The 24,557-nt window shown below is 34.4% G+C and overlaps 1 protein-coding gene across 4 annotated transcripts in view; it reads right to left on the minus strand.

Moving 5' to 3' along the window:
* Positions 1-18,575, minus strand: part of LOC106670214 (zinc transporter ZIP8-like) — a 53,622-nt gene extending 35,047 nt beyond the window's left edge. For 3 of the 4 annotated variants that reach the window (XM_014400329.2, XM_014400328.2, XM_014400326.2), the window contains exons 1-3: positions 18,291-18,575; positions 4,102-4,210; positions 3,449-3,618 (exon numbers count right to left, since the gene is read on the minus strand). In XM_014400329.2, the coding sequence (XP_014255815.1) occupies positions 3,449-3,618; positions 4,102-4,210; positions 18,291-18,425 (414 nt within the window). In that variant the 5' untranslated portion in view covers positions 18,426-18,575. The remainder of the gene's footprint in view (positions 1-3,448; positions 3,619-4,101; positions 4,211-18,290) is intronic. The other variant, XM_014400327.2, reaches the window with a different exon arrangement.
* Between the last annotated feature and the right edge of the window lie 5,982 nt (positions 18,576-24,557).

Below are 24,557 nucleotides of genomic sequence, written 5' to 3' on the forward strand. Positions count from 1 at the left end.
CCGACAGCCAGTTTATAACTGATGACTATTCTAGAAATATTGCAGCTGGAAAGTTTTGATGGTTTCGGCATTTATGATTTTAAACCAATCATTTTTCTACAAATAAACAAAACTTTTAAAATAATTTATCGAAACAAATTTAAAGTAAATATTTGATGTACTTTTTATTTTGTCATTTTGACGTGTTTTGTACAATCAAAATAAATAGAGCTGCAAAATCGTGTCCAGTTATTATGAACTTTGTACATTCTGCCTTTCACTCAATTTATTAGATGGTTGTGCTCATAAAATTTAACTAACAATTTATTACAAGGTTTTACTCAAAATATTGCATTAAGAACAAAAGATGCGTTGCGATTGTGATAGTGATTATTGTGATAAACGCTGTGGACTGTACGCGACGTGTGCTTGCGATGGATAGATGTGCACACCCTACCAAAACGTGGCAAGGCGTCGGGTAGCATCGGGTAGCGTCGCATGGCGTAGCATCGGGTAAGTGTGTTCCTGGCTTTAGTCACTCACTAAGTTACTCATTAAACAACTTCTCTTTCAATTAATCAGTCACACAGTTTTTTAATATATTATTGAGGGCATAATTTACCCGACTGGCTACTACGCTGTACAAAATAATTGCCTGCTAACATTTTTATAATTGTTGCAACTAACAGTTGTAATTTGTTTAGAAATTTTATCGAAAAGCACTCAAAATTATATTAAATACACTAATCTTGTAAAGAAAAGAAAATAAACATTACTTATAGTTTGCAATTAATTAATCTTTAAGGAAAGTATTGGTTGAGATAAAAAAGTCAGTGTCACAAGCGGGATTCGAACCCACTTGAACACCATCGTGATTTCGATCGACTCGGACACCAACTTCCTGTCTCAACCCCAGCTTTTTGGTTTTTCCCTCCTTTTGCCATTTTTCAAATGTCGTGTAATTTTATTCTCGGCGACAAATGAAATGGCCACGGAGAGTTTTAGTGAAGTATACTTCATTTTGCTTATTACATTTATTAGGTTTCGTGGTTCCGCTTGACCCAATAAATTCTTTTCAATTAATTAAGATTTCGGTTGAGATAAAAAAGTCAGTGTCACGAGCGGTATTCGAACCCACGACCTTCGGCTAAATACGCCGCTCCTCTACCACTTGAACTATCGTGACTTCGATCCGCTCGGACACCAACTTCCCATCTCAACCCCACCTTCTGAACTTTCCTTCCTTTTTGTCATGTTTTCAACAAACACCTTACTCAAAAATTAATTAATTGAAAATTATTTATTTGGTCAATCGGACTACGAAACCTAATCGACTTACTTATAGTATTTTTTTAAAACTACCGCAATAAAGATAAATAAAATATTCTTAATAAGTGTATATAATAAAAGGAAAAACGAAGTATAAACAACCCCACGAAACATATAACAAGGTAACTAAAATCGATTTTAGTCAGGTACTCATTCTTCTTAATCTTGTGTCTCGGGTTCTCTCTAGCACCTGCCCTCGAAAATCTCTCTTCCCTTCGGCATTTCATCCCCTTCAAAAATCACCGATGGGTATATATTGTAGTAATGTTTATTTTTCTACTAGCGAAACTTCCCTTCATTCAAGATAACGCAGAGAATAATCACTAGCAGCCTTCCGACCTATTTTTTGCCTCGTTTAATTCGTATCTGTTTTGCTTTCCTTTTCTTTTCAATGAAAAAGATTAATATACTTTTTACAGCAAAGAGAATTCATATTGATGACATTGCCCTTGGAATTATTAAGGATTATCAGGTCATCGATCAAGTTAATGATTATTCGGAGATCGTGAGATGAGGTCTGATGTGATGTAAGTTTCAGAAAAACGTTTTCTTTATCGTGCCAACGTTTCCATCTTTATTGAGATCATCTTCAGGGCCTGGGATTTATATACATTGTTTAAATTTTTCGCATACATGTAAGAAAAAAATGAATTTATACAATGCTAGAAAATTTTATATTGAATCAAATACTTTGATACTTTGATAGAATATAAAATTTTCTAACATTGTATAAATTCATTTTTTCACATCCTCCATGTATTTGTAAAATTTAAACAATGTTTATAAATCCCCCCATTTATACAATGCTAGAAAATTCATTTTTTCACATCCTCCATGTATTTGTATAATTTAAGCAACGTTTATAAATCCAAGGCCCTGAAGATGATCCCAATAAAGGTCGAAACGTTGACACGATGAAGAAAATGTTTTTCTAAAACCTACGTCAAACCAGACCTGCATCTCACAATCTCCAAATAATAATTAACTAACCGTCACTAAATACCACACATTTCTAAGCTCAGGTTAAAATTATATTAAATTAATCCATATTTGTTTAGTGGCCATAATTGACCATACTAACTATCCCATTTAATTATTCTTTTCATCTATGATTTTTGGTTAAGATCGCAAAAGGAGGAATTCGAACTTTTGTAGGTTGAGATGGGAAGTGTCCGAGTGGATCGAGGTCACGATGGCTCAAGTGGTAGAGCATCGGCGTATTGAGCCGAAGGTCGTAGGTTCGAATCCCTCTCGTGTCACAAATTTTTCATCTCGACCAAAAACCTTAAATGAAAAGAATATTAACTGGAATGAGTAAAATCTTATTTATCGTAAAAAATTGATCGTTGAAGTAATAATATACTTATAGCACTTGCCTAAGCACAAGCCAATATCGATATTTTGTTTAATTTATAATACAAATGATAAAATAAATATTAAATTAAAAAAATGTACATAAATTTGAGCTTCAAATCGAAAAATATTTATATCTTATATTTATATATATTTATATTTATATCCGATATGATATAAATATAATTTACAAACTACTTACTATAAAATCCTTACATTTTTCACAATTATGAATAAAAAAAACATCGTCAGGTTACCTGTATTTAATTTCGTCTAGTAATTTATTTTTAAATATTTTATTATGCAAATCTATTATCTGTATCTCTGAAGTATTTCTGGAGTTCTATTCCTGCCCACATTCACCTTGTTTTAGACAGATCGGGTCAATCTCTATAGTTTGGATAGCAAATTTTGTTGGGCATAGAACTAACGTATTTCTGAGAACTTCAATTATTCATTCAATCTATTTCACGGATATGTAGGTTTCAAACTTCTCAAATGTTTATGTAACAGACATATTTCACCGTATCCAATGCATAAATTAATAAACAGCGATATTGGTTCTACTATGGTTCAAATTGCAAAAGAAAATTTTCAAATTAATTTATACAAAATCTATTTGCAGAAATAACCATTTGATTCTTGATTTCATAATACTGCATTGTACACTTTGGTTTGGTAATAAATAACGATATGACCGCATTTATCGTTTATAATTCTTTTTTGCTTATTGTACTTACTAACATATTAATTATTGTTATCTTTTTAATAAATTTAATTTTCTCACCTCGGGTATAAGTTGGAAAAGAGCCGTAGAAGTCAGAGATCCGACGGCAAGTCCTATCAAAGCTGTCATAACGTGTCCGTACAAAGGGCTGTTGATGATTGGAAATAGGGCAGCGCCTGTTAAGCCACTTAGGCTCACTATGCCTACGCTCACAAGACCCATACACCACACTATAAATTACACAAATTACTCCTGGCATGCTATTAATATGTATAACTATTGTAAATCGCTGGGGTTGGAACACTGTCCCAGGTACACAGGACGCACAAATTCTAACCGGGTCTTATCATGCCTACGGGAATTGCTAGTGAAATTCCATCCCACAAAAGTCAGGACCATAATTTTAAACTATCGTTAATTTAATGACAGCTAACAATGGTGCATTGCCCGTGTTACAACGTACGAGATCAAGACGCCTCCCAAAAAAAGGACATACGTATATGCATATATATGTGCGTGCATGCGTTTATGAAAGCAAGAGATATGAGAGTAAATGTGTCAATAAAAATTAAATGTTCGTCCATACGCGTGTACAAATTAAATATACAAAATTAATTATTTAATTAAGTTATATTCATATATAAAATTTAAAGAAAAAAGGGCAAATTTGTAAATTTTCCATTTAAAAATTTATCAAAATTAATATTAATTACCTTCAAATTGTGTCGGTTTATCCATCGCGACTTTTTCCTGGACGGATTTCTGCTCGTCTGCTGGCATCGTGATCGTCATGACACTGCTCTCGTTCTGATTTCCACTACACTTAAACAAAAAACGAGTACTAAAGAAAAACAAATAGTTTAGGTTGTTCACATTAAAATAGACAGCAACATTACTTTGCGGGGTTTCAATTTTTTTGTAATTAAAATCAAAGCATGGCATGTAAAAAAATGTATTTACTAGATCGATTAGATTCCGTGGTCCGATTGACCAAATAATATCAATCAATTAATTAAGGTTTTAAGTTGAGATAAAAAAGTTAGTGTCACGAGCGGGATTCGAACCCACGACCTTGGGCTAAATATGCCGCTGGTACAACCACTTGAGCTATTTACCTAACTACTAACCTCCCATCTCAACCCCACCTTTTGAATTTTCCCTCCTTTTTGCCATTTTTCAAATGTCGTGTAATCTTTTTGATTCTCGGCGACAAATGAAATGGCGACGGGGAGCTTTAGTGAAGGTATACTTCATTTTAAACGTATTAAATTCACTAATTTCGTGGTCCGCTGTAAGATATTAATTGGTCAAGCGGACCACGAATTTAGTGAAACTAAAACTAACTAAAACATGGCAGGATTGAGGATGTTGCAACTGTTTCATAGAATATATTAATATTTATTTTGAAATATTATGTCTATAATATTAAACAAGTTTTGGCCGAAGTATGAGAGAGAGAAGGTCCTATACGATTTTGACGGTGTAAAAAGAGAAACAGATAGGGGGTGGATAAACGCAATATTTTACTGGAATGTTTCACTTCTCTCACTATTTACTCAGTTTAATGTTTTTTCCCTACAAAATAAGCCTAATTTGAAATTTGTAATCAATTGCTATCAGTACAATTTTAATGCGGAAAATAGGTACTTTATGCTTTTTGTTCGGATTTAAAGTGTGAACAATTTTACACTAGGCCTATATCTTTTCTTACGTAATATTAAACAGAAATTTAAGTTATTGTTATTAACAACTATATTAACTAAGGTTTTGGTTGAGATAAAAAAATTAGTGTCACAAGTGGGATTCGAACCTACGACCTTCGGCTTGATACGCCATTACTCTACCATTTGAGCTATCGCGGGTTCGAATCCCGCTCGTAACACTAACTTTTTTATCTCAACTTAAAACTTTAATTAATTTATTGTATTTACTAGTTTAAACATGATAATGTTCCAAAGCTTTCTACCTGTTTTATATATTAATCTTAATCTAAATTAAGCTGATACAGTTTTTATTTTATATCTACCGACTGTTCATTTATATTCTTTTGAGTCGAGTGTGGGGTTTCGTTTTGTCGATGAAAAGTCCCAAATAGCGGACGACAATAGTTGCTGGGGAAAGGAAAAGATTTGCAGTAAATTGGAGGAGAAGTTATATGCTGGAGGGTGAAGTTTTGGTTTCATTGAGTTTAATCCTCCATTTCTTGAACCATTGTTCCACACAGGAGATATGGTCCTGGTGGTTTTTGAAGGCCTCTAATGAGTCTGAATTTTTGAAAGGATGTCGGTATCATCTGCATATGTAGCGGGATTGATCGGAATGTCTGCAATACATATTGAGCAGAGGAAGGGACCTAGGTATGGTATGGTGAAAAAGGATACTAGGAAGTGGGGTTTGCACTCCCAGGCACTACAGCCTTCTGGCTTATTGTACCTTCCTAGTTCCTTAGTTCAGTGCAATAGACTCAACCCTTCTCCTTAGAAGTGTTAGGTCATTGACTGTCGCTGCTGCAATTTGATTCCCTAAGTTATTCCGAAGGTAGGTAGAATCTCCAATGAGCTGTTGCTTCGCATTCGAAGATGATATGAGGAGTGGCTGTTTCTTCCTCCCCATTACATAATCTGCAGATGGGATCATCGTTGTATACACCCATGTTGGGTAGATTTTTTCTGAGATGCCATTGACCGGTTAGTAGTCCAACCTCTCCTCTGAGTTTGGCCCTCTCCAATTGCAGCAGTGCTTTTGCCAGTCTTGGTGAGGGTTCACAATGGCCAAGGATACTGCCTTGTAAAACACCAGCTTCGGCATAGTGAATAGGGACAGATTTTCACTTGAAGTACCTAACAGAATGAATGGAAGGATGCGGTTGAGTTTCCAGGACAAGACCGGAAGTCAAACTGAATCGAAGGCTTTCCTAACGTCTAAGAAAATGAAAAAACATCGATCTCACCCTAGCCCTGTAATACTGATGAATGGTAGAGTGATGTCGTCGAAACCGAATTGATTGGCAAAACATTGGCTCATTCAAAACAGATATTTCAGTTGTTTTAAGGATTTTATCAAGTCATAGCAGCAATCTGATGGCGTGATATGACTTAGGGAGATGTTGAGGTTTTGTGGTTTGGGAATGGGTTTTATAATTGACAATTTCCATTTAATTGGGTACGAGATAGGATTAAGGACCGAACTGTAAATGGTGGTAAGGAAAATTATAGCTTTTCGGGAAGATTTCTGAGGATTTTTGTTGTGATGAGGTCAAAGCCTGGGCATTTTTTTAATGGGAGATGTCTTATAATAAATTTAAAGAATGGGACCGTGGGGGTTCGTAGTTAGTCATATCCACTTCTGGTGCTTAGAATTGTGGTTAAAACTTAAACTTAAATCTTAACTTAACTTAAAAGCAATGATTGTGTTTTTACACAAATTCATAAACAAATTATTAAAGCAAAGCTAATAAATAATAAGCGTTTGCAGAGGTAGATGTAAAATCCATACGATACAGTATTAAATTATCCCTTTGGATTCGCATTATATCCAAAAATAAAAAGAAATATCAATAATAAACATATAATCTACAGATTGTAGGTGAAATTTGTTCATAGAATCCCATGTTCTTTGTTCTTCAACTACATTTGGACACGAAGCAAAAAGTATTCTGAAGGACATCGCCAACAATGAGAAGAAACTCGCATCGGCCATCAATCAGAAAGCCTATTTGTTGAAATGCAGACAGCACAAGGTATTTCCTATTCAAATCCACAGATTATTAAAAACGTAGTGAAACTAGTTTTTCGTCAATTGGTCAATTGGATAATTGAAACGTGTTGCCGTTATTAATGATCGAACAATACTGTTGATAGTTTCCTGAATATCCTTTGCGAATGACTGAAAACAAATGGCAGGAGTAGGAGTATCGCCACTCCCTGCTTATAACCCTAACGTCACGAAAAATGAACTTTTCCCGCAATTTAATGTTCTATTAAAGACTGTTTTTCTTGAAACAGAAGTAATCAATATAACTCACCATCACTATTGTTTAGTTATTTGATAATAGTATCAGTATACCACCAAGGAAAGCTATATCAATTATCCCAATTATGTTAATTGGGTTACCTTTAATCATGTGCTTTCTAGAACATGTTAAAAGAATAATCCTTCAAATTCCTATTTATCCAGATGGCATTTCCGTTTTTCGAGACAAAAATAAAAACCCGTTTACCGTTGGACAGTCAATAGTCTGCGAGATAAGATAAGTTGTCTTATTTCAAATTATGTAAACGATTAGTAAACCTTGTTAGATTAGACATTTTGAAAAATGTACATAATCGGTTGATAAAGAAACGACCAATCTTTAAAATAAAAATTGTTAAAAAAGAGAAAAATCAGAATGATTTTCTAACGCAGCTGAAATTAATAACATTTCAATCATAGCTTAAAAGATAATGATGTTAATACTATATTTTTATGACCTGGTCTATAGGTAAAATAAATAATTAATTTTATTACTTAATTAAGTTTGGAATGGAAAATTCTGCTTTTACGTCTGTTTGGAATATACACAATTTCAAATTTAGTTAATAAAACAACATATTAGTTATATCGTTAGTCGTTAAATAAAATTTAATAACAACAGTACATCTGGCAGTATGTTATTTTTTTTGCAGTTTCTTGAATAATCTTCTAAATTTAAAAATAAAGTCATTTGTGTTGATTAAATTAACTACTTGATTTATTTTTAAACACAAGCACTTAAACACAAAGCAGATTACTAATGCATTTACCAATCATGTATTAAAAAATAAAACTCAACCATTTCATTTAGATTGCAGGAAATTTTGATTTTTTTTCGACATTTTGATTTAGGTGAAGAGCCCTCAGCGTCGAGCACATTGTACTACTCAATATTAATTTAGAAATTTATTATTTTAACAAACTAATGGAACGGTCAATACTTTATATAAACATTATCAAGTGATTCTTAATCTTAACGTTTTAGATTGATCTAAAAAAGTTGTTGATTAAATGGATATACAGTTCCATATACACTAAATATATTCAACACATATTTTCTCAGAATGGTTCATAATTAACATAAGTATATATATATATATATATATATATATATATATATATATATATATATATATATATATATATATATATATATATATATATATATATATATATATATATATATATATATATATATATATATATATATATATATATATATATATATATATATATATATATATATATATATATATATATATATATATATATATATATATATATATATATATATATATATATATATATATACATATAAAACTCTCTATAAACTCCAGTCCAAATCCACTAAATTGAATCGATGTAGAATTCGCTGATTGTCTTCTTCTTTTCATGAAAGTCTTCAGTGAGTAATTCTGAAGGTAAAAACCAATTTAGTGTACCTAAGTTGAAAAATTAAAAAAAACACCTGTAATTATTTTTTTTGGACAGGAGAGTTTAGGAAGTTTTTTGTTGCATTTGGTGAGTAGAAACACTTTCTGAAATTATTAGAAAATCGTGAAATGCGATCTGGTGTGATGTAGGTTTCAGAAAAACATTTTCTTTGTCGTGCCAACGTTTCGATCTTTATTGAGATCATCTTCGGGCCTGGGATTTACAAACATTGTTTAAATGTAACAAATACATGTAGGATGTGGAAAAAAGTGAATTTGTACAATGCAATATATTTTTATATATTCAATCAAAGTATTTCTACTCACTCAATGTGTTTGTCTGCTGTGTAATTGTGCCATTGTTCCGTGTCGTGTTGAGTTGAAATACTTTGATTGATAATAAAAAATATATTTGTGGTGATTAGTGACCATTAATCGATAATTATTCAGAAATCGTGAGATGCGGTCTGGTGTGATGTAGGTTTCAGAAAAACANAAACCTACATCACACCAGACCGCATCTCATGATTTCTGAATAATTATAAAAAAAAATATTTTGCATTGTATAAATTCACTTTTTTCCACATCTTACAGGTATTTGTTAAATTTAAACAGTGTTTGTAAATCCCAGGCAATGAAGATGATCTCAATAAAGATCGAAAGTTTGGCACGAAAGAAAGTGTTTTTTTGAAACCTACATACACCAGACCGCATCTCACAATTTCGGAATAATTATCGACTAACGCCAGCTACCATATATATATATTGTATGTTTCATTTGTAACTGCTAACGGTTATTAGGATTTATTTTTTTACAATTTTGTGGTTGAGTTGAAAAATTAATGTCACGAGCCGGACCCGAACACACGACCTCCGCAGGTTTTTATTTCAACCATACTTTGTGAAATTTATAGTAATTACTTTAGTAACATGAACCAGCATATTAGCAGATTAATATAATCATGTTTTTAAGTTAAAACTAACATTGTGTATATCTTGTTCCTTTCATTGGTTTCGTTTCGAATTAATTAAACCTTAAAAATTTTCTAGTAAAACTTAATTAGTAAGGTGTTAGTGTAGAAATGTTAATCGTAAAGCTGCGTTTTATTCCAACCATTTACCTTTTCTCAACTGAAAAATATATTCATCTTATCAATAACATAAAAACACGTTTAATCCATTAGTTCAATTAAACATTGTTAAGTAAGCAATATATGCAATGGAATGTTTTTAAAATTAGAAAAAATTGAAAGGTTGGAATGGTCAATTAAATTCAAATCAAATTGAACGATTGTATATCAGTGATGATAGAACGTTTAATAGGATTGATTTTTAAAAGGTTTTTATCATAAAACAAAAAATACGTTATAAAAATGAATTAGTAAAGAGTATATTCTTACTGAACAAGGAATATTAATTTTGTCATAATAGGTCAAAAATTAAAATTTACTGATTACTTTAATTAATACTGTTTTCTTAATATACTAAGTTTTTAAATATTAAATACAAAATTGTTCCTATCTTTTTATTTAATTTAATCGTGTTTTATTGGACGTGATTTGTTTTTATTTGCACATTCGGATAAGAGTATCGTGATTAAGTTCATTAATTGGAAACTGATGACACTACAATCAAGATCTCGGGCCTGGTTTCCGTGTATATTGTTGAAAATTGACTTGTCAATTTAGGATCTGTTTGTCTTGTGTTTTCACACTCATACCCTAATCGGCTTTACCCCACCGTCACAATTATTAAACAACGGAGAGTGGAAAAATTTGCGTCAGGAAACCAGACCGTCTTCCATGGGGATGATTTCATTTTAATCACGAATCGATATCCGGATAATAAAACCGTTAGAGCTAGAAAAAGGATTAGATGTTGACGTATTGGTCGGGGTGTAATATACTGCACCCTGTAAGAGCAATTGTATCCCCCTTTCTGTGTCTATAACACACCGGTGAGTCCTATTTCATCAAGGAACTTGATTAGTCGGCCCGGTTTCAATGGTTGAATCTCTTCTACATTCACATTGTAAATACCAAAGCACTTCTTCTAGTGTGTAGCATCACAGTTTGTTAATAGGTGTGTTGGTGTCACCTCTGCCTCTTTGCAGAATCTGCATGTGCTGTCTTGGATTATTTCAATCTTCGTGAGGTGTCCTGTTAGGATTCGCAGTTTATTCCTCCTTCCTTTGACACATTTTGTAACTTATTTCCTTCCGAAATTCGTTAGGAGTCTTGGATTGTCTGTGTCCAATGAGGGAATTCCATAGTTCCTTCATTCTCTTTTTGTCTTTCTCTCTGAGGTACTCACTGATAGTGCGGGTTCCTATGCCTCGGAAGGGTTTGGGTCTTATCAGCGGTGTACCAGCTCCTTGCCTTGCAAGAGTGCCCGCTTTCTCGTTGGGTTCTACCACCATGTGTCCTAGGATCCAGCAGAGGCTGACCTTGTTCTGCGTACCTAATAAGTACAATTAATTAACGTTTTTAGTTGAGATGAAAAATAGTAAATGGCGCGAGCGGGATTCGAACCCACGATCTTCGGCTTGATACGCCGCTGCTCTACCACTTGAACTATCGTGACCTCGATCCACTCGGACATCAACTTCCCATCTCAACCCCACCTTATGAGTTTTCCCTCCTTTTGCCATTTTTCAAATGTCGTGTAATAGGTTTGAATTCTCGACGACAATTGAAATGGCCACGGAGAGCTTTAGTGAAGTGTACTTCATTTTAATTCTTTAAATTCACTAATTTCGTGGTCCGCTTGGCCAATTAAATCATTACAATTAATTCAGGTTTTTAGTTGAGATGAAAAAACCTAATGGCACGAGCGGGATTCGAACCCACGATCTTCGGCTAGATACGTCGCTGCTCTACCACTTGAGCTATCGTGACCTCGATCCACTCGGACATCAACTTCCCATCTCAACCCCACCTTATGAGTTTTCCCTATTTTTGCCATTTTTCAAATGTCGTGTAATAGGTTTGAATTCTCGACGACAATTGAAATGGCCACGGAGGGCTTTAGTGATGTGTACTTCATATTAATTCTTTAAATTCACTAATTTCGTGGTCCATTGTAATGACTTAATTGATCTAGCGGACCACCAAATTAGTGAATTTAAAGTACCTAATAAGTTTAATTTGGTTTTGCAGTTCAACATCATCTTTAAACTAATTATATTTGGGCTAGTGCTTTGACGGCTGCTTGGCTATCTGACACGATAGCTATGTTCTTGTTTTTGTACCCTTTAGTCAAGTTGAATTGAGTACATCTCTCCATTGCATTGACTTCAGCTTGGAAGGTACTGGTGTATTTTCCCATGGGTTCTGAGTGTTTGCTTCCAGGACTCCTACCCCTGTACCTTCTTGTGTTCTAGACCATCTGTGTACCAAAAGATGGTGCCATTCTTAAAGTTTTTCTCTCCTTCCCGTTCTGTTTGGTACTTAGATTTATTTGGAAGTTTTGATTGGTGAGAATCGGATGGTCCTTATTTTGTTACTGTCTCTCCATTTTAAATTTCTTGCTGTTGGAGGTTTCACTTTAATGACGTTAATAACAATTTTCTGCGCTGTTCTCATTATCATGTGGTGTGAGGAGATTAATCCCAGTATTTTTTCAATACCAACTGTGGATGTTCTCATCGCTCATTGCACGCACGTCTCTGTATTTTTGTTTTCTTTTCTTTTTGTTAGTTCTGCTTTCTCGACCCAGGTTATGGCTCCCTATGTAAGAATGTTTATCATCAATCCTTTTCAAAAAATGATAGTTCTTACCCCAGTAAATTGTTTTCCAACGATCCGGATTTTCAGCCCTTAGCTCATCATCAGGTTGAAGGATTTCCTTGGAATCGTTGGAAAACAACTAACTGTGAACAGGAACTATCTTTTTTAAAAAAGGATTGAACACCGTACTCACTCCATCATTCATCATTTCTATTTACCATCATGGCGTACATCCAAAGCAGTGTTTCCAGTCTACGTCCCTGTTTTTCCCTGCTATCCTTCTGCACGCCATCAAAGCTCGTGTCCTCTTCATAATGGTGGGGCCGATGTTTTTCTTAAATTTTAGTGTTTTATCTAGTTGACAGATATTTTACCACTTTTTGATTTCTATCACAGTGTTATTGGCCTCATGTGATCCAGTTTTCTTTAGAAAAGGGATTAACGAACGTTAAAATTATTTATTGGTTATTTGGAGATCGTGAGGTGCGGTCTGGTGTGACGTAGGTTTTAAAAAAACATTTTTTTTATCGTCCAAACGTCTCAGATTAAGATCGAAACGTTGACACGATAAAGAAAATGTTTTTTAAAACCTACGTCACACCAGACCACACCTCATGATTTCTAAATAATCATTAACTAATGGTCATTAAACACTAAACATTATTTATTGATATTTTTCAATTAATTAAGGTTTTTAGTTGAGATAAAAACCTTAATTAATTGAAAGATAATAATTGGTCAAGCGGACCACGAAAACTAGTGAATTTAATAACTTAAAATGAAGTGTGAAGACTAAAGCTCTCCGTGGCCATTTCTCTTGTCGCCGAGAATCAAACAGATTACACGACATTTGAAAAATGGCAAAAAGAAGGGAAAATTCCGAAGGTGGGGTTGAGTTGGGAAGTTAGAGTCCGAGGGTATCGAAGCTTAAGTAGTAGAGTAGCGGCGTATCAAGCCGAAGGTCGTGGGTTCGAATCCCGCTCGCGACACTGACTTTTTTTATCTCAACTAAAAACCTTAATTGAAAAGAATATTAATTGGAATGATTGAAATTTTATTTGTCGTAAAAAAATTGATCGTTGAAGCAATAATATACTTATTCCCGTATGTTATTTCTAGGAAGAATAGGGTTTTATCAAGTATAAACTCCTGTCTTTGTTTAAGTCTGCAAGTCGGGGACTTATCTGCTGCCCAAACTCAATATTTAAGTCCGCGAATAGTCATGGAAGGGCAACGCCAAGATTCATAATCTCTCGACACATCTACAAAAAACGTGATAATTAAAAATTAAATGACCTGACTGGACGATAATAACAGCGCAAAAAAACGGCGATTTATTATCTATCCTGAATCTTTTCCAAATAATTGCTTACCCACAAACCTAGATTATTGATATTTGAAAAATAATTTATCAGTAAAGAAATTATAATAATGCCATAATATTTTTGTCATCGTACAATGAATTTTGTTTTTACTTGAAAATAAAAGTATTAAGATATGAATTTCATATCATTTGTAGCTAGATATCTTAATAGCTTTTAATCAGAAAATGTTGACCAAAATACAAACAACACGTACAAATGATAAATGGTAGAGTGAGAGTGCAGTTCAATCTTTTTAAAGAGATAGTTCCTACTCAGTTAGTCGTTTTCAACGACTGAATTTCAAGCTTATAGCTAGCTCATCATCAGGTCGAAAGAGTTTACAACCACGTCTCTCGACATGAATCGTCAGAGTGACCCGCCGATCCACCGCCAATGCGAAAGTTCCAATGAAAAGCTGGTTTTTAAAGTCGCTCAATTTTCAACGTGCGAAAAGCGGGAATTATACCACAATTAGATATTATATTAATAAATACCATAAGAAAATAATTATAAATTAGTGATTAATTTATTAATTGGTAAATTAATTAATTGGGAATGGCATAAACTTGATTAAGATACGCTATCAAAAGTTAAATTTATCGTTGATAAAAATCAAAGTATATTGGATAAAAAAATTAAAATCATGAAGTACACTAAAAAACAAAAATAAAACTAAAGAACAAAAAACTCCAGTTAGATTTCATATTCTAGAAATGAGGTTGAGATGGGAAGTTGGTGTCCGAGTGGATCGAAGTCACGATAGCTCAAGTGGTAGAGCAGCGGCGTATTTGACCGAAGGTCGTGGGTTCGGATCCCGTTCGTGATGTTGACTTTTTTATCTCAACAAATACCTTTCATAAATATTAATTAATTGAAAAATGTTAATTGGTCAATCGGGCCACGAAAACTAGTGAATTTAAAAAATAAATAAAAATTAAACATAAACTACGTTTTATTGTATTTTTTGTTTATGGGTTTAGACTAAACATTTCTGATTACATAAAGTGGGAGGTTTATGCGCCGACAAACAGCTGAGGCCATTGCCGGCCTAGTTTCCTTCTTTTTCTGTTCTTTCATGCGTATTTTGCCTTGAGCGTGTACAAATTACATTCTTTCCAATAAATTAACATAAACACAACACCCGATGCAACCATAGAAGTCTGGTCACATTCACACCCCCAGAGTTCTCGACATCCCTCAAGCGGGGTTAAAACCCCTTCCTTTCACGCTAATAAATTGCATTCAATCCAATAAATTAATATAAACACAAAACCCGATACAAACTTAAACGTCTGGTCCTCCTGAGTATTCGACATTCCTCGGGGCGGGGTTGAACCCACTCCATTCTCGCTAATAACTATCTGGTTTACTCTCCAGTTAGTATCCACATTCACCCAAGAGTACTCCATATTCCTCGGGGCTGAGTTAAACACCCCTTCCTTTCACACTAACAAATTACATTTATAAGTTAAAATAATCACAACAGTGACACAAACCTACACTATATACATTTAAAAACCATGTAGCCCTGAAGTACCGGAAAAGAGATCAGTGCCCGCCTGCGTGACCCAAGGCTTCGCAGGTCTAACGATATGTCAAAATATTGCCTACTTATCAAGCTTTCTACGGTAAGAAATGTGCTCGACAGTTATCCGTCATAACAGGCACCTGCGGGTCGCTTTCCTGCCATTCCTACGCAGTCTTGTCCGTATGGTCTTTTTCTTTTCGAATCGTTGTCTGTCGACCAGTTTCTTAACCTGCCACAGTTTGGCACGGTTGTTTCCTTAGTTCCACGGTGTTAATAGTTAAATTCACAAATTTCGTGGTCCGCTTGACCAATTAATATATTACAATTAATTAAGGGTTTTAGTTGAGATAAAAAAATCAATGGCACGAGCGGGATTCGAACCCACGATCTTCGGCTAGATACGCCGCTGCTTTACCACTTGAGCTATCGTTACCTCGATCGGACACAAACTTCCCTTCTCAACCCCACCATCTAAATTTTCCCTCCTTTTTTCACTTTTTCAAATGTCGTGTAATCGGATTGGATTCTCTGCGACAAATGAAATGGCCACGGAGAGCTTTAGTGAAGTATACTTCATTTTAAATCATTAAAATCACTAAAATCACTAATTTCGTGGTCCGCTTGACCAATTAATATATTACAATTAATTAAGGTTTTTAGTTGAGATAAAAAAGTCAATGGCACGAGCGGGATTCGAAGCTCTCTGTGGCCATTTCATTTGTCGCAGAGATTCCAATCCGATTACACGACATTTGAAAAATGGCAAAAAGGAGGGAAAATTTTAAAAATGTTAATAGTTTTAAATCTGCTGGGCGTACAGGTTGGGAAGCGTCGTGGGTCTTCTGGCGGCTTCTTTGGCCACTCTGTCTGCTCCTTCGTTCCAGGCCATCCCTATGTGGCCGGGAACCCTTGCCAGTATGACCTTCACCGCAACTGCTTCGTTTCGTTTAAACAATTTGAACATCTTATTTTTTAGAGGGTCCACGGAGGCTCTTCTCATTAGCTTCTTGACCGCACTGAGTGAGTCCGTACTTAATTAGTAAAGGAGTTACGGTTTTGACTTTTTATGATGCTCAGTGCGAGGGATATGTCGTTTAGTTCCACCGCGTACACGCTGGTGGGAGGACTGTCTGTTTATTGTAATATACAAATTTTACAGTTATATACATATTACATCTAAATTTTTCCTTTGAAAAAAAAAAAAAGTTGGGCTACATTTTTATTTCATTTTCATATAAACATTCCAACCATTGGTGTTACTATCATATGCGGTGCACTAATTGAGTAATAAGTGTAAGTCAGAATTTGGGTAAAACCATTTCCCTACATATTTTCTTTTAGTTTTTTGAGATGATAGAATTTCTTCTTGCGAATGTGTCGGACGCAATAGAATCAAAAAGCCTTTTCCTATTTTCCATTTATCAATATCATCGCTTATCGGTCAATATCAACGGAAACTTTTTTCCCACAAACTTTCCGTTACAAACATTTTTCATGTATCAAACTATGCAAAGGAATGGTTTCTACATTTGATTTTTAATGTACAAAAACAAACAAAAAATAATGAAATAATTTTTTAATCAAGATAAACTGGCAAATATCGCCAATTAAAATCACACTTTGGTGGTTTTTTTATTTAAGCATATTACCACTTATGCATATTTCATCATAAAAAGTCTGATCAACCTCGACCCAATAATGGAACTTACATAATCATTATATTTATAGCCAAATATTTTTTACGTTAAATAAATATTTATTTCCAATAAGATATAGATTATAGAAGTTATATATAATCTTTTGAATAGGCTGTATTTCGGTCAATCATCAACTATTAAAACTAGTTAGCCTCAAGAATTTTGTTTTGAATACGATAATTAAACGATTGGTTGATTCTTTGATTTCCGACATTTACGTTTTTTTTTATTGGACTGTTTTTACAATTTTTTGCACAAGCATAAATAAGTATGTATATAAGTTATACAATTACTTAAATAACTATTTATTTATACCTTTTGATTTTTGTTTTTTTAGTAAGAATGTATATTTCATTTCTAATTTAAATTTGTTTATTGCAATCTACATTGTAACATTTGGTATTGACTAAAAAAACGTGATGCTTAGGCTTGCAAAAATAAAATAATTACATATATAAAACTATATTGTTTGATTTATATAAGCTCCACACTATTCTACAATTTAGAATGATTAATAAGTATCGTTAGAATAAAATTTATTATAGTGATAGTTTTGAATTCTTATATGTTTGATCCACCAATTTGAAAATAAATTGCGTTTTTGCTCAAACCTTACATAATTAATTGTATATCATTTTTAAAAAGTTTTTTTTTATAGCTTATCAGAAGCCGATTCAGCTCAACGACTTCGAAATGTGATTTGATTATTGATATTTACAAATATCCGGTACAGTTTTGTTCTATTTTGGGGACAAAATGACGAACGTTTTAGAGAGGTGCACAAATAATGCGCATGTGTGCTACCACGTTATGTTATTGCAATAACAATAATTCTTAAAATTAACCATAATGTTTCGTTTCAATAAATCGATTCGATATACTTCAGGAATAACAAATCGGAGTTTCATTTTAATTTTCAGGGCTGTGTGATGCAAACGATCTCTCATTGTTTCTGCATAAATCGATAGAAATCATCACCATCATTTCGTCATTGATTTGAATTGTGTGTAAATGGTGTTTTTCATTGAATAAAAAAAAAACTTTATGTGAGGATTTGTGTTTATTTTCATTTATGAAACAATCAACTGGGACGGAATCTTATCAGTTGTAATCGTCAGAGGGTAATAACTTGTATACTTACGTTACGCCCGTGCACACATGGATCATTGCTGTTGACGTCCGAAATGCATGGCCCCAACCCGGCTGGTACTTCGACCGCCCACGTCGCAGCGGCAAAGTGCAAAGCAGCGAAGGCGAAAAAGCCACCGGTCACCATCGCGTTTCTCGCTTCAATGAGAGGATTCACCGAGTGTCATATCCGCGATAACGACGGCTCCCACTCGCGCCGTTCGTACTACTAAATAACGAACGTCCTACTCGAGGAGAACGCCAACTCGTAACTTCCTGGAACGCTAGTCCCCTACTGGAGCGAGTACAGATTAAATGTAGATTAACTCGCCTCTCTGATCCCTTGATCCAATGTCAGTGTTTATCTCTTCCATGCTGACAGACGGGCGAGATGAAGGCTTGAAGAATGATTCTATCTTGACGAGACAATACGGTTTTTATTGTTTTACATCCCCCGCCCAATTATTACTATCAATACTCTATTATTTACTAAGTATGGGAATAATTAGTACATCTTTTCCAAAATCATCGACAGACGCTTATATTGTGAGATTTCTTATTGGAACCTATTGGGTGATGAACCTGCACATCGATCGTTTCCGATCATTTCAGTAGAAACGATAAATGCATAAAACCAAACACTGCCTACCAGGCATATTCAATAGTTCACCCCATAGGGTCCTGAGCCTAGACAAGACCTACCATCAGCTCTGGCGTCTAAGGGTAACAGATGATTTTTCCCTTTACTTCTTAACCTACTTGGAGAGTACAGGAACCGGAGATAGATCGGATCTGCTCTTGTCAGAGCATTTCTGAACCTGGCTAGCATTGCACCACCTCGATTTCCAGGCGATGACAAATCCAGGCATGTAAAATCTTTATGGTACTATTTTCAGATGTTATCGGGCGTCTGAGAGTAAAGCTGTTAAAGAAACTCTCATTCAGCTAAGCTAAGTAAAGTTAGGTAACTTCTGTATACAACAGCAATTCTAGTTACAAATGGAACCCTACTATGGTGATCAAAAACATGGTAAAAGAAGACACAAAATTAATTTTAAAAATTATAGAGGCAATGCACACATGCCCAATTTAGAAATGGAAGTGGCACTAGGATTGCCACCATTGCATACATGCATACAGAAGATGGCATACGAAAGTGCTAACAGACTCTTAGGTCAATTTGAAATAAAACGACTTAAGAGAAACCATCATAAAATAATGAAAAGTATTTTAAAAAGCTAGATGGCTGAACAAATCGTCTGACAAAATGTAATAGAAAGAATATTTTGACAGACCCTACCAAGCAAAAATAACAACGAGTGATGATAAGAATAAAATGAAACGTGGTGTGGGGGCAGGAATTGAAGATACAAATTTTGAGCCCTAGCGAAACCTTTTGGATCCACACCATCCATTTTACATGCTGAGATTCATCCAGAATAGCACAAGAAATACTTAAAAAGGATTAATAGATTCACATATTAAGATATTCTTAGCCAAGAAGCACTGAAGCCCTCCACCTTCAACAGAAAACAGATCTTGGAATGTCTAACATATTGCCAACCCCTGGGAAAAGGAAATCAGGCAACCCTGATGTGGCTTTGGTGCCACGACACGAGAGGATTGAAGGCAAACACTTTCGTCATGGCCAGTCCTTTCTGCCTTAGACATTTCTTTTCTTATCTTTCTCGCGTTTTAATCCTACTAACTTTTTCTCTTTCTCCAGCTAAGTTACGATATTTTATGGCACAACAGTAATCGCCTCTTTCTTTTCATTGCCCTATGGCTTCTCCGTACCTCAGGACATCGTTAATTGCGGATAAAAAACACAAATACACAGAAAATTATTCAGAAATCGTGAGATGCTGTCTGTTGTAATCCGCATCTCACGATTTCTGAATAATTATCGATTAACGGTCACTAATCACCACACATTAATACACAGAAACATGAGAAAACATGATAGTCTGGTTAGCATTCACACTACCCATCGGTATTCCTTGGGGTAATTGTGAATGAGCCCCTTCATTCACGCTAATAAATCAAAGCACGCTAAAACCCGAACTGGACAAATGGACGGAGAGACAACATACTGAATGATCTTAATTCACCAGTTGCCAAACAATCAAATTTCTGCAACATCTCAACCAGAAAAACAAAAATGTTAGAATTCAATTACTATTTTGTGCTATTTGTGTACCGCGCATTTTTTATTTTTTAAGCAAGGTCCAAAATAAGTTGAGCTTATAGTAAAATGTTTACTAATCTAAAGACACTTACCAAGTCTAAAATTGTAAACAAGCTCTTGTAGATAGATAAAAGATCAAATAATTCAAAAATGAATAACGTCATTATAATTATCAAATTTGTCCAATTAATCCGTCAAAAAAAGTTGTTCTATGATTTGACTAAGTAATTAATTATTCTGGTTACTTAGCAACTTATCGACTTATTAAAAAATTAAACGTTATTATAAATCAAGTGGTAAATTTGTTTGCAAGTGTAGAAGGAAAGCGCTAAAAAAAAGTTTTGTAGGTCTTATTCAAAACGATTTCCATAAAAGGTCCACGCTTTAAATATTTTCTTTGATCTGCCAAAAGTTAAAAAAAATCCGGGGGTTTCGATTCCGTTAAAAATATTTACGAATAAAGACCAAAAGGGAATATTTTTACATTTTTAAGAAGCTTACTCGTAATGAAAAATGTTTCACTTCATATCTGATGAATTAGCTCGTGAGCCGGGAAACGAAAACAGCGAAAACCTGAGACAAAACATTAACTTAATTAAAAATTTAGAATATATAAACAATATTATTATAATCGTATTTATTTTTACGAGCTTTATAGATTGAAATATATATTACACGTTACTTTTATGTAAGTAATTTGTATTATTTGATTTGTGTGTTTTGCTTCCGAACTATTCTGTTGATGCAAAAGAATGCGGGTTTTTAATCTTCGGTAAAAACAAGCTACAATTTATCTTCAAACTGTCTATACATGTACATCTATACATACATAGACAACGCACAATCAATATATTAATCCTAGAAGAGTAGAAACTAGGATCTCTGGAATCAACGAACTCCCGAAATGCATTTTCTATGTTATTCTGACTTCTGAACCGTTTCTCGCACAAAAGGTTGTTGACACGTTTAAGAAAGTGATAATGTGTAGGAGAAAGATCCGGTGAGTATGGTGGATTTGGTCAAAGCTCTTGACCCAACTTACGAAGTCGTGCCAGAGTCCGTTGGGCGTTCGTTGTCGGAAGGAGGATAGGTACCTTCCGATTGATTAATGCTGGCCATAAATATCGAAGTTTTCGGTCCATGTAATTAATTTCATTACAGTACTTTTCAGCAGTTTCACCCGGGTTGACGGATTGAGGAAGTGACCACCAGTGACCATAATTTTTTTGGATGAAAACTTGGCTTTGGAAAGAACCTGGTTTTTTCACTCTTATCTAGCCACTTCTAGAACGATGTCTGTTATCGTACAATATCCATTTTTCGATTGAGAAACGGATTTTCCCAATGGCTTCCAAATGGCGAACGACTCTGGATTGGTCAACATCAAATTCTTCCGTTATTTCTCGAGTAGTTTATGGTGGGGTCAGCTTCAACTATAGCTTTAAGTCTTCAGCCAACGTCGACAAGGTCGGCCACTACCTTCTTTGCTCTTGAGGTCATAATCTCCATTACGGATTTTTTGAAACCAACGCTGCACTGTAGATTAATTTATGATTCCTTACTCCCAAATTTCATTAATGTTTCCAGCGGTTTGCGCTACACTTCGCCCAAGTTTAAATTAATGGAAATAAATTTGCCGAAAATCGCTCTTAGACATTTTTGGAAGGTACTGAACAGACTGACTTAAATGTTTTACTAAAAGGATTGCAGGAGAAAAAAGTGAGATAAACAGGCTTTAAAACGATGTGTATCCCTTAGCATAATGGATGTTTACACAATTAAAAGTAAAGCAAAAAAGAAAACTTGCATTTATTTGCATCAACCCAATACCAAAGATAGGTCCGGAAGCCTTATTCATTGGGGAAATCGGAACAATTTTTTTCCTACAAAATTAAAATTTGCACTTCCATTTTCTTTTTCAGAACTTGATGAACAATTTTATTATATTCGTCCTTTGTCCTTCTTTAATGTGTATTCTTCCAAAATGAAAATTTCCTCTCGCATTTTGAGTTTCATATATTTCTGAACAAAGTTTGCTTCCGAGCTGCCGAAGGTGTGGAATTCGTGCGGGAAGTCGAAAAAAATTGTTGTTCAACAAAAACAATTGCCATTCGTATTTTGCGTTTCAGACCTTTCTGAACAAATTTGGTTCCGTGTCTGTCTGTCTGATTCCTTGTAATCGGTTGAACTCGGAAGCCAGGAGGCCAATATTTATGATTTTTTCAGAAATGGTACAATAGTAATAAAAACATTGTTATTATAAAATAACCTACTTCTATTTTTTTCGAAATAGTTGTTATCCATTCGCCGTTTAATGGATTTATCAAGAATTCAAGCTGGAAACAAAAGCATTTGTTTGAGTTCGCGAAAATGAAAGACACCGCCTTCAGTATAAACATGCCAAAATGAAATTTCAATGTAAACAGACCCTCGAATCGACCTCTCGAAAATGAGATGCTCTCGTCATATTGCTGTTTGTTCCTCGCCAAATCGCCGTTCCAATTAGCCTTTTCAGTTTCATTAAAGCTCCTTTTTCGTTAGACTCACAACGTCACGGTTATATTCCTTTAGTCTATTCTAACTAATTAAACTGTTGTACGGGTAAACTGAGCCGTTTTCAATATTTTTTTTATTCCATTGGTAATACTAGACCTATTACCCTTTACGTCTCAGGTTTTCGCGGAATCGTTTTACCGACCGATACACTCAACCCGATTGAACCGTTCACAAATAAAGTGCGGTTGATCGTTAATGATGACCACTTTATTTTTGTAAACGTTTTTCGTTTAGTTCTTTTATCGCTTTGTTAAAAGGTAGCTTGCCCTGGTCGAAAATCTACCACTAATTGCACATAACCATCGATAAGGAGTCCCGGATGTTTCGCTTCTAGTGGAAGGTTAGGAAAACTACCATCTTGTAAACTATCCTAACAATTTTTATGTAAGATATTTGAGATAAAAAAGCCAGTATCACGAGCGGGATTCGAACCCACGACCTTCGGCTAAATACGCCGTTGAAACAACCACTTGAGCTATCTTGACTTCGATCCGCTCGGAAACTAACCTCCCATCTCAACCCCACCTTTCGAATTTTCCCTCCTTTTTTCCTTTTATCCTTAACTCGGACACCAACTCCCCATCACAACCTAGAACCTTTTCGAATATTCCTTCGTTTTTGCCATTTTTCAAATCTCGAGTAACCAGGATTCTTGGCGACATATGAAGTTGGCCACGGGGAGCTGTTAGTGAAGTTATACTTCGTTTTACTTATTAAATCCATTATATTTCGTGGTCTATTGACCATATTACTTCTTTCAATTAATTAATCCTTTTATGTGAGGTTTTGGTTGAAATGAAAAATGGCAAAAAAGGGGGAAAATTCGAAAAGGTTGTAGGTTGAAATGGGGAGTTGGTGTCCGAGTATATCTCAAGTGGTAGAGCAGCGGCGTATTGAGCTGAAGGTCGTGCGTTCGAATCCTGCTCGTGGCACTAGCTTTTTAATTTCAACCAATACCTTCCATAAAAAGATTAATTAATTGAAAGAAGTAATTTGATCAATAGACCACGAAATATAATAGATTACTTGATACATTGTTTTGGAAGTTTTGCACCCCCCCCCAAAGAAAAAATATTGCCTATCCTTAATCGAATTTAAAAGTATTCCTAGTTTCTATGCTGCGTTTATCTCAACATTGTAAGAGCAAAGTAGTACTAATTTTAAAATTATTTTAGTTTTCAATGTTAGAAGTATCGACCAGTTTTTGACTTATGAACACTATTGATCAAGGTTGATCTTGAAGAAAAAATCAAATTAAGTTGTTACGGCCAATATTTCGACCTATTTTAAGGTCATCATCAGGGCCTATATTAATTTTATATTATGAAAATCAATTGTACAAATACGTTTTCGAATATTATTTCATTACTTTTATTTTAATAACGTTCTTAATTATAATATTGTTTTTCATAATTTGTTAACAATGTTGTCTTTTAACTTTTACATTGTTTTATAGCTTCAACAATTTTTTTAATCCATTACAGTTCGTGGTCCAATTGACCAATTAACTTTTTTCAATTAATTAATCTTTATGAA

Source organism: Cimex lectularius, unplaced genomic scaffold, assembly GCF_000648675.2.
Source record: "Cimex lectularius strain Harlan isolate CLEC.00 unplaced genomic scaffold, Clec_2.1 scaffold134, whole genome shotgun sequence".
Taxonomy (NCBI): domain Eukaryota; kingdom Metazoa; phylum Arthropoda; class Insecta; order Hemiptera; family Cimicidae; genus Cimex; species Cimex lectularius.